The sequence below is a fragment of the Barbatula barbatula genome (genome assembly GCF_947034865.1).
Source record: "Barbatula barbatula genome assembly, chromosome: 6".
In the NCBI taxonomy this organism is placed as follows: Eukaryota; Metazoa; Chordata; class Actinopteri; order Cypriniformes; family Nemacheilidae; genus Barbatula; species Barbatula barbatula.
The window spans coordinates 18,557,399-18,568,887 of record NC_136765.1 but is presented as its reverse complement, the minus strand read 5'-3'; the positions used below and the strand labels follow the sequence as shown (position 1 = coordinate 18,568,887).

At 37.4% G+C, this 11,489-nt stretch overlaps 1 protein-coding gene across 1 annotated transcript; it reads left to right on the top strand.

Annotated features, from left to right (window-relative positions):
• Positions 1-5,260: 5,260 nt before the first annotated feature.
• On the top strand, positions 5,261-11,489 carry kcnk18 (potassium channel, subfamily K, member 18; the record flags this gene model as incomplete). Its single annotated transcript, XM_079458645.1, has 3 exons — positions 5,261-5,384; positions 5,495-5,629; positions 10,660-11,489. 3 exons carry the CDS (start codon positions 5,261-5,263, stop codon positions 11,487-11,489), a joined length of 1,089 nt encoding a protein of 362 aa, XP_079314771.1.

Below are 11,489 nucleotides of genomic sequence, written 5' to 3'. Positions count from 1 at the left end.
CGTGGCCTATTGGTTAGAGAGTTGGACATGCAGCTGCCCACTGCTCCGGGTGTATGTGTTTATTATTCACCATGGATGGGTTAAATGCAGAGTACACATTTCAAGTATGGGGTACCATACATTGACAAATACTCACACTTTCACTTCACTTTAAATCTTCAGATGTTTTTTTTTTCACAGAACCTTCAATATCTTTTCTCTCGGTAAAGCAGGAAGTGGAAAAGCCATACAGGAAACACAATTTCAGATCTTCTGAATGGTTTCAAGACGATGTGCGCCTCATTATCTGTGACGGAGGAATCTGCCTTTAAACGTCAACGGGAGACGTTCAAGAGGTGTTGGATGAGATTAAAAGGGAATCAGATGGAAGACTGTCAAGACCAAATAAGAGATGAATATCGGCTTGGTAAGGAGCCTGTGGCTGTGTGAACAGTGCTCCAGACATATGGGACAACTGTGCCCTGGCCCACCAGAGTTCGAGTCCCGGCTCAGCGTGCTTTCCCAATACTACTTCCCTGTCTCCTCCCAATCACTTTGTGTCTCTCTCCACTATCCTCTAATTCATAAAAAATGCAAAAAGCCAAAAAAATTTAGAATATCGTTTTGGATAATGTTTCGGGCGCTGCACAAATGGCAATGAAAGAGCTGCCAGGAAAATGTGATGACATTATAGCTGTTGGTATTGTGGTTGGAGTCGTTGTGGGTGGAGTAGTTGGAGGTTTGACCTGTGGAGGGAGAACAGACATTTAAGGAAGCTGTAAAGCTGTCGGCCAGTGCATGTATGAAGAAGGCAGAAAATATAGTGATGCAGGGAAAGATATGATCCTTCCACTTAGTACTCCGTGTACGTGATGTGTATAAACCCTGTTATAAAACATTACATAAACCGAACATCTTTTTCCTGTATTTTTGTTCTTTGTTTGCACTAATTATAAATTTTTATACATAGCAAAATGTGGAGTCACAAAAAAATCACATAGAAATAGAATAAATGTTACTGTAGTAGTCGGTGAATGGTGTTGAAAGAAATTATGTTTTAATATGTTTGTACATTATATTTGATACTTAATGCTTTGCCTTGTAAAATGTTTCTGTAATGTTCCTGAAAGTGAGAAAATTACAACATTATTTCTCTCTTAGAGTGGGTTTATGACATTTACATTTGCGCATTTGGCAGACGCTTTAATCCAAAGTGACTTAAATTGCATTACACTATACATTGTTTCTAAGTATGTGCAATCCCCTGGGATCAAACCCACAACATTGGCGTTGTTAATGCCATGCTCTTGCCACTGAGCTACAGGAAAGCAAACAACATATGAGCAATAATGTATACAGCCTAGCTGTCAAACGTCCTGTTTCTATAAGCTGTAGTTGCCATGGAGTTGTTATGCAACTAGATGCTGTTGTGCAAGACCATGCACATCCTCCCTTCTCAATAACACAAGATATTATTCATTCTAGAAACCTGTTTGTTCTTTGGCCTCTACCAAAACCTCACGTAGGCCTCCTTTCCGCTACATTCACAAAGATAAATCCGTGAAACACTCCTAGTGAGGCACTAACAATATCACACCTGTGTTGAAGTAATGCATACATATTCTTACATTAGTTTTTAATGCACAAGTTTGCAAAAGGATAAAAAATTCCTCCACAATGCCAAGAAGCCAAAAGCACTGATACATATACAGGTGCTGGTCATTTAATTAGAATATCATCAAAAAGTTGATTTATTTCACTAATTCCATTCAAAAAGTAAAACTTGTATATTATATTCAATCATTACACACAGACTGATATATTTCAAATGTTTATTTCTTTTAATTTTGATTATATCTGACAACTAAGGAAAATACCACATTAAGTATCTCGGAAAATTAGAATATTACTTAAGACCAATACAAAGAAAGGATTTTAAGAAATCTTGGCCAACTGAAAAGTATGAGCATGTACAGCACTCAATACTTTGTTGGGGATCCTTTTGCCTGAATTACTGCGGCAATGCAGCGTTGCATGGAGTGGATCAGTCTGTGGCACTGCTCAGGTGTTATGAGAGCTCAGGTTGCTCTGAAAGTGGCCTTCATATCGCATCTTCCTCTTCACAATACCCCATAAGATTTTCTATGCGGTTAAAGTCAGGCGAGTTTGCTGGCCAATTAAGAACAGGAATACCATGGTCCTTAAACCAGGTACTGGTTGCTTTGGCACTGTGTGCAGGTGCCAAGTCCTGTTGGAAAATGAAATCTGCATCTCCATAAAATTGGTCAGCAGCAGGAAGTATGAAGTGCTTTAAAACTTCCAGGTATACGGTATACGATGCTTCTGACCCTGTCTGTTGTTCAAGAGTGGCTTGACACAAGGAATGCGACAACTGGAACCCATGTCTTGCATACGTCTGTGGGTAGTGGTTCTTGAAGCACTGACTCCAGCTGCAGTCCACTCTTTGTGAATCTCCCCCACATTTTTGAATGGGTTTTGTTTCACAATCCTCTACAGGGTGCGGTTATCCCTATTGCTTGTACGCTTTTTTCTACCACATGTTTTCCTTCCCTTCGCCTCTCTATTAATGAGCTTGGACGCAGAGCTCTGTGAACAGCCAGCCTCTTTTGCAATTACCTTTTGTGTCTTGTCCTCCTTGTTCCAGGTGTCAATGGTCACCTTTTGGACAACTGACAAGTCAGCAGTCTTCCCCTTGAATGTGTAGACTACAGAACTAGACTGAGAGGCCATTTAAAGGCTTTGCGGATGTTTTGAGTTTATTCGCTGATCCGAGTGTGGCGAATATTGGTCATCAATATTTAACCTTTTCAAAATATTCTAATTTTCAGAGATACTGAATATGGGATTTTCCTTAGTTTTCAGTTATAATCATAAAAATTTTAAGAAATAAAAAATTTAAATATATCAGTCTGTGTGTTATGAATGAATATAATATACAAGTTTCACTTTTTGAATGGAATTAGTGAAATAAATCAACTTTTTGATTCTAATTATATGACCAGCACCTGTACAGATATATAACCCCTTAGATATTGATGCACTGCCTCTTTTTCATTCATCTTTTCCATTCACTAGGTCCCCCTATACGTTTTAGAATTTAGTACAAAATTGTATTATTAGTCTATAAATCACTTAGGCCTGGTTTCACAGACACTTTAGCTTAAGCCCGGACTATGCCTTAGTTGAATTAAGATAATTATGTAGCTTTTATAAACATTCCTCAGAAGAATACATTACGTCTGTGCATCTCGAGAAGCAACAATGGCACTAATGTATTTTAAGATGTTTCTGGGCAAGTTATATTCAGTTATATTCAGTCGTTGAAACTGGGCCTTAATGATCTAATCCCTGCCTATCCAACCTTTAACATATATACTCTCCCGCTAGAAGACTCAGATCTGAATCATTGCTTGGGCTGGTGGCCTATTTTGAATGTTTAAAGGAAGTGAAATTATGGTTTACAAATTTTTTTGACCTTAAATGAGAATAAAACTGAAGTAGTACTGTTTGGTCCATGTGATTTTGACCATTATGACTTGGGAAAGTTCTGTTGTTAAGTCATGTTTGCCCCAAACTCTTGAATAGGCTCCCAGTATCGAATCAATCAAAACTGAAAACTTATTTTCTTAGTGCGGGTCTTTAAAGTTTTTTATATGAGTCGCCTGATCTGTACAGCACTTTGGTTAACCTTGGTTGATTTAAAATGTGCTTTATAAATAAATGATGAAATGAGATGGCTTATTCTTAACATAGTAGTTCCTAACCTTTTTTTTCTCAAGCAATTTTGAGAATTAAATTTCAATGCAGAAACAGTCTTTGTAAAAACAGGAGAGGCTTTTTAGCTCCTGAGAACAATATGTGTAAAAATAATCGTGTTTAGCATTCATTCATTTGCTCCCTGATCATATAAAAGAGTGTGTAAACTAACATCTCGGAGGTAAAGGTTAAAAGCTTACACATTTTTGCTTGTAGTTTTTAAAAATAGTTAACTGTAAAGCATTTTTTAAATAATTTTTGTAGGTTTTACCTTTGTTGGAAAAAATATCAACCTGGGAAATGATTAATCGTTTACTATATACTTTCAGTCTCTATGCCTTCCCCATTAAACATTGGACTGTACTTAAACATAAATAAATTGTATTTGGTATTATATATACACACCATCTGAAGAATACCCTCTACTTAAAAGGAGCTACTCACCAACACAATGATATCCTACATTTTTACACTGACTAGGAAGTTGCATATTCCCTTTAGCCGATCTGGGATCTGTGAGTGGCAAGACCCTAACCCAAACAGCATGGCTTTCTCCATAAATATTTACTCATTTAGAACATTAACCAGACAAAAGAGCTGTCAATGCCTTTCGCTTTTCCAGGGACGGCATTCCAAAACCACGACTAAAACTGGCACATAAAAAGATTTGGCATGGTTTGCTTTATATGGATCTTCTGCTCCTCTGCTGGGCATTCCGTTGAATGACACAGCCTGCTGTGAAGTGCATATATAGGCCTACTTAAATTTAGTTTAGATCAATGATTTAGATGTAAACTCAACAGCATCCCGTGTAAGTTAAAGAAAAAACAGCCGCTGAACACTACCGTCCGTATGAGTCTGACATACAGGCAAGAGTTTTAACCAATAAGTATGCATCAATTATTAACACGCGTGAAGATGGTTGATAAAAGGCCACGCCTAGCGGAAAGGCATCAAGAAATAAATCTACTACATTTTCTCTCTAGTAGCCTACAGCTCCGCATTAGATTGTGAAAACATTAGAAAATAAGAAGTAAATAGTGCAATAATAAATAAAACAATGTAAATGCATTATGTTCTGTAAAAGACCAATACATCATAAGAAATGGGCTCATATGGCAGCGCTGGCATGTAGAGGTCTAAAAATCCACACATTTGCACCTGTTGCTTCCAATGCACACAATTGACAATTATATCGTGCATACTCCCTATCCTACATGTATCTGTATTCATTTCCTAACCAGAAATATTGTTAGTTCGTAGACATGCACTAATGATGAGGTCAGCAAACTGTTTAGTTCTGGCTCTTTGCTCCAGCGGGGTGGTGTCCATACAGCTCTAACCACACTGCGATGTGAGGAAAGATTCATCTCAGAAAATCTTGTCTCTGGCTGACTGAGGGATGTCGGTGGCGCAGAAAGAGGGTAAACAGTCAAACCCAAAAGGGAATTGCGCCAGATGGATTTGGCGTTTGTTTCCCCATGTTTTTCTCCTCCTGTCGCTCATGTCATTTGCCGCTTTGGGAGCGCTTCTTTTTGAATGGATTGAGAAGAGGGAGTCGGACGACGTTTCAGAGGAGATCCAAAGGGTAGTGCGCAAATTGGTGGAGACAGTGAAAAACCACACTGGTATGGTATTGAGACTTTTACGCACATGTCTATTTTATAAAAAATGGCTTTCTGTAATAAGCTTTTTTAGCATTTGTTTATTGATTGAAGGATTTTTAAATGTATTTCAGGTAATTCGACGGAGCTAGTTATGGATAAAATACAAGAGGATTTGGATACATTAAAAAATCTAAAGGAGAAGCAGAATCAGAACTGGGACTTCTATGGTTCGCTTTTCTTCTGCTGTACAGTGTTCACTACGATAGGTAAGTAAGTTTAAAAAATGTGTAAAAGTCTGAGATTATTTTGTTATTTTACATATATTGTTATTATAATATATATTAGATATATTGTTATTAGTTTATTGTTATACAGTATATCGTCCATTAACTATTGTATGTAACTGCACCACTGTATGTTATTCAGAGTTTCTGACCTTTTGTAGCACACACACATTTACACAGTTGTCCCAGTAACCAGTCTATGCATGAAGTGCATGAAGTGACACAAGTTAAAATTTGTAGGCTAATAAATGCATTAACACAGAAACAAGGATCAATTTGCAACAAAGTAATTTGTTCTGGTTGTGGTGCAAGTTCATGATGTCGGTGGATCATTTGGAGATCATAAACACAGTTATTATGGTCTTCCATTATGTACATAGAAGCCTCCCATGCAACCTTTTTTTAATCATATACCATTCAGACAAAACTATGCTATAGTTTTACACCTTTCATCACTGCTATTTCGTTTGCATTCTTGTTTACATTTTACATTTACATTTAATCATTTAGCAGACGCTTTTATCCAAAGCGACTTACAAAGAGTTCGGGGAGCAATAAGTGATATGTATACAAAGAGCAATAGTGCAATAGGTGCTAATACAAAGTTACTAGTTTCAACAAAAGCTAGACCACTACCTGTTTAGAGAAGAGTCTTAGTGTACGTTTCTTTTATTTTATATTTTTTCATTTTTCAGGTCAGGTCAGGTATTCACCGAAGAGGTGTGTTTTAAGTAGTTTTTTGAAGGTTGTGTTTTAATGTTGTTAATTTATTAGCAATGAATTTGAGAAATACAAATATCAGTCAATAAAGTTATAGCCTTTTTTTGTGATTTCCTATACAGTGTATCCGAGTTGGAGGGGATGTGGGTTCTATTATATGTCATGTGAAAGGCAAAAGCCCATAAATAACAATTCAAAGATTACTGTCTTGTTAGGTCTTGCATTTGATAAAATTAATGGACCACTTCAAAAAGAACAGTTTTATAAAACGAATTAGATGTCTCACCAGACATGAGGCACAGCTGAAAAAATCTAACTGTGGCTGAAAAACACATTTCAAATACTGCAAACTGAGTAATTATGAACAAGATGCGGTCAGTGAGTGGCAGAGCCCCTGTCGGCATTACACACCAACTGAACTACTCACTAAACCAAACTAGTAGGCCATTTCCATTTAAGATATGATGTCATGTAAACCAGTAATTGGGGCAGAGGGAAAACATCGGCATTAACATGAGTGGAGAACACTTAAACACTTCAGATGTTACAGTTTTTCTCCATTGCTAAAACACAATTTCTGAAACCTTGCTCCATTTTCTGAAAACATTGAACACAAAACCTCATCTTCAAGCACTATTTACAAAACCTCTGACTCCTCTTGCAAAATGAAACTTTCAACTCAAAACAGTTTTACCTGTGTTCAAAATCAAACACTGCTCTCAAATCATAGACAAAGTGATCAAAATGATATACACTATCAAGCAGTCAGTAAACAATACACCAATAAATAGAAAATACATTGTTCAAAACATAGTTCTCAGAGTGAAGTACATTTTTTATCTCAAAACAAAGTTTAAATTTTTCCGTCATTTGTCTTTTGATGAATGAAAACATGTTCTATCATCGTAGCTCAAAATTGATCAGAATTACAGTTTTTCTCGATTGTTTACACACATTTTCTGAAAGCATGCCTCATATTCTCAGAACTCTACACACAAATCCAAAAACACAAACACAATTGGCAAAACCCCTCACTTCTCCTGCAAAATGAAACTTTACATTCAAAACAATGTTCTTTCTTCTCAAAATGGTATTTTGTTTTCAAATGACAAACACAAACCATCATATGAATAAACATTTATTAGAACCACTTGAACACTGATGTGCTCTTTATAAAACACTATGATCTATGTAAAACACTTCTCCATTCATCATAATGACTTTGCGCTTTATTTGGTTCAGTGTTACACTTACTACAGACAGTACATATACAAGTGTGTTGTAAAATATTTTTTGTATATATATATAAAAAATAGATTTTATAGTCAGAACACACAAATACACGATAACAAATATATTTTATTTTTCCAACAAAAACAATGTACAGTGTACATCCCAACCAACGCAAAGTGGCACATACAGTGGTCTACATACAAAACAACAGAAGAATTTACTGTATACAGTTACAGTAAATAAACTATGCTGCATCTTCTCTTGGGTTTGGGTCTGACCACAGCACATCATCCACATCACAAGCAATGTTTTTCAGTCCAGCCATGAAAAGTCCTGCTATATCTCCACATGTGTCTTCCATAGCTTGGAGAAGGGGTATAAGCGTTTGTGACAGGTGTTTACACATGTGATGAGTGAGTGTTCATATTTGAATGGCAGTGTGTACCTTGTGAAAACAAGAGATTTTTCTGCCCGAAAATTGTGCCAAACGCAGAGAATTGTGTGTAGTGTTTTGAAAAAAGTGTGTTTTAGAACTGCAATGTGAGTGTAAAGCAGGAATTGTGCTTGTAGTTTAGCAGAATTGGTTCAGGGGGTTGGTGAATGAGTTACATGTTGTGGTCATTGTGTCTCAAGTACCAATATTTGTGTGTTAACAATCGAGAAAAACTGTAACTACTCTGCTTTGCTCTTGTACTTTTTGGGGTTTCTTCCTCCTTCTACCCCTATTTTTACAGTACTGTACCCTGCATTTCATAAACTTGTCCTTGGTCTCTGGGATAGTGTAATTATTGTTCATTGTTGATATGAACCTGCAACCATTGAAAATCTATTGAGCAGTCAGTACTGTTCACAAATGGAAAGCACAATGTTCAGGGCCCAACCATTATTTTATTGTACAGTATACAGGCTTCAATGTACTGTAATATAAAATCAAAAATCAAAAGAATAAACATGTGATGATCAATGTGCTTCTTGTCTTTGGGCTGGGTCAGGCCAGAGCACTTCATGGACGTCACAAGCAATATTGTCCTTCCTGAGGCAATAGGGAAGAAGCCTCTTGAGTGCCGTGTCCAGTCCTGACATGATTCCTCACCTATATCACCACAGGTTAAATCCATGGCTTGCAGTAGATTTACTCTTGTGTAGGGTTGTCTATCATAAACTTTCCATCTCCAAGAGGAGAAACACTCCAGAAAGGCGAGTATGGAGGGAGGTACAGGTTCATAAACTGCCCATTGATGTTACAGTAAACCATTCCCTTACCTGAGCAGCTCGGTGAAAACTGACATTGTCCCACACTATCACATAGGTGGGAATGGGATTCTCATTTAGCTCTTGACCCTGCTGCCCTTGAACCTGCTGCTCAAATAAAATATCTCTTCGAATTGCAATAAATCTTAGAAGAAGCTGGGTATTACAGTTTTTCTCGATTGTTTACACACAAATATTGGTTTGTGACCACAACATGTAACTCATTCACTAACCCCCTGAACCAATTCTGCTAAACTACAAGCACAATCTCTGCTTTACACTCAAATCGCAGTTCTAAAACACACTTTTTTCAAAACACTACACACAATTCTCTGCATTTGGCACAATTTTCAGGCAGAAAAATCTCTTGTTTTCACAAGGAACACACTGCCATTCAAATATGCACACTGACTCATCACATGGGCAAACACCTGTCACAAACGCCTATACCCCTTCTCCAAGCTATGGAAGACGCATGTGGAGATATAGCAGTTGATGCTTTTCATGGCTGGAGTGAAAAACATTGCTTGTGATGTGGATGAGGTGCTGTGGCCAGACCCAAACCGAAGAGAAGATGCAGCATAGTTTTTTTACTGTAACTGTATACAGTAAATTCTTCTGTGGTTTTGTATGTACTGCTCTCCTTCTCCTCTTCCTCTTTCTTGCCCTCCTCCTCCTCTTCATCTTCCTCTTTCTTGCCCTCCTCCTCATCGCCCACCTCGCATAAGCCCTCGTCCTCTCACATTGTTTCTTCTATCCATTTTCAGACTTTCTCCTTCCCACCTTCAACAACCTGTTTGCTCTCTGAACTGGCTTATATCGGTTGTGTCACATCATTTGAAACAGGTTAAATCAATTTTGAGTGGTTGTGTTCAATCAATGAGAATATGTTCTCTATTTGTATTTGATTGTTGCCACTTGTGTTTACCAGTATGGATGACATGTGCATTAGAGTGCAGAATGTGTTTTGAGAATGAGAATGTGTTTAGCGTTTTGCTGAAGAGTCTAAGTGAGATCAGCAAATTGTGTTTTACCATGAGAAATGGTTTAAGGTATTGACAACAGACTGCACAATTAGCTAAATAAGTTCAGGCAACTGAGAACTTTGTTCAGCCAATGGGTTTTAGTGTTTTAGCAATTGAGAAAAACTGCAATTGAACACAATCCACATTCAAAGCTTCTTTTTGTATGAAATCCAATTTTTTAGAAGTGTGTCGTTTGCTTTTTATTGTGGATGTCCATTTTGTTGTAAATGAACAGTGTATGTGGGTTTCTCTTGATCTTAAAGATGAGTCGGCTAAAGGTGGTACGCAAGAAGGTTGAAGAGTTCATTCAAATGTACCCTGACTAAACATCGGGTGATGCTCTTGTGGTTTTTGTTTTGTTACATAATGCCAATGAGTAAATATTACAATTACTATGAACTTTTCAGATGTTTGGCAAAATCTACAGGTATAAGGTTTTGAATCTTGGGAATGTAGTTTCACAAACATCTTAGGTTGCACACATTGTCATCTTGTCTTTGAAAAAATATTATGAAACTTCATATTACATACAGAAAGAAGAACTTATGAAATGTTTATAACACAAGTACATTAAATAGTAAGCATCAACTTACTGTTTCCACATTAGATCTTTTTTTCTTGCACTAATGAAGGCCTACAAATGTACTTACACCTATTGGTCTGAACGTCTAAACTTTGTTTCGTTAAAAAAGATTTTGATGCATTTTTTCACAATATGCTTTCAAGATTCATCAGAGTTGAAAGATTTCTAAAACTCAGGTGTCCATTTTTTTCGTTTAACAGGATATGGGCAAATGTACCCAATAACCTTTGCCGGGAAGGTGGCTTGTATCTTGTATGCGATGGTCGGCATCCCTCTCATGTTGTTGGTCCTCTCTGATGTCGGCGATATCTTAGCTGTTCTCCTGTCTAAAGCCTATGCGCACCTTAGATTGATCCTCAAGCGAATGAGGCAAAATCGCTCATGGAGCCTTCAACGAGATGGTAAAACACCACCTTCCATCCAAGTACAGAATGTTGATGGTATCTATACTTTCAAGGAGGATGTGGTGATGCATGACTCAATAGCCATTCAGCAAGTAATGCGACCTAAACGGCCTCTGAAACGCAATTCCCTACAACATCATAACAACGAAGAGATCTTTGACCGAATTATTATTAAAGAGAATTTCAAGCTTAAAGGTGATCTCACAAAATGTAGCTCCTGTCCCGAGCTTGACCGTATGCCACCCACACAGCAAGACTTTTGCTTATTCACAAATATTGGACAGCAGATGGACCGCTTTAATGTTCCTCTACTTGTCATCCTGCTGGTGGTTTTTGGATACATGTTGATTTGCAGTCAAATTCTGAGATGTTGGGAGATAAATATGTATGCCTTCGATGCCTTTTATTTTACCTTCACCACGCTGACCACCATCGGTTTTGGAGATATTCTGCCTAACCACCCAAAGAACTTCATGGTTACTTTTTTATTTATTATAATGGGTATGGCCGTTATGAGTATGGCCTTTAAACTGGGCCAATCGAAAATTGTTTGGTGTTACAGGCGCCTCATAAAGTGTCTTAGTATGGGCAAGGTTGGAATGGACAAAGACCAACACAGTAAGTGA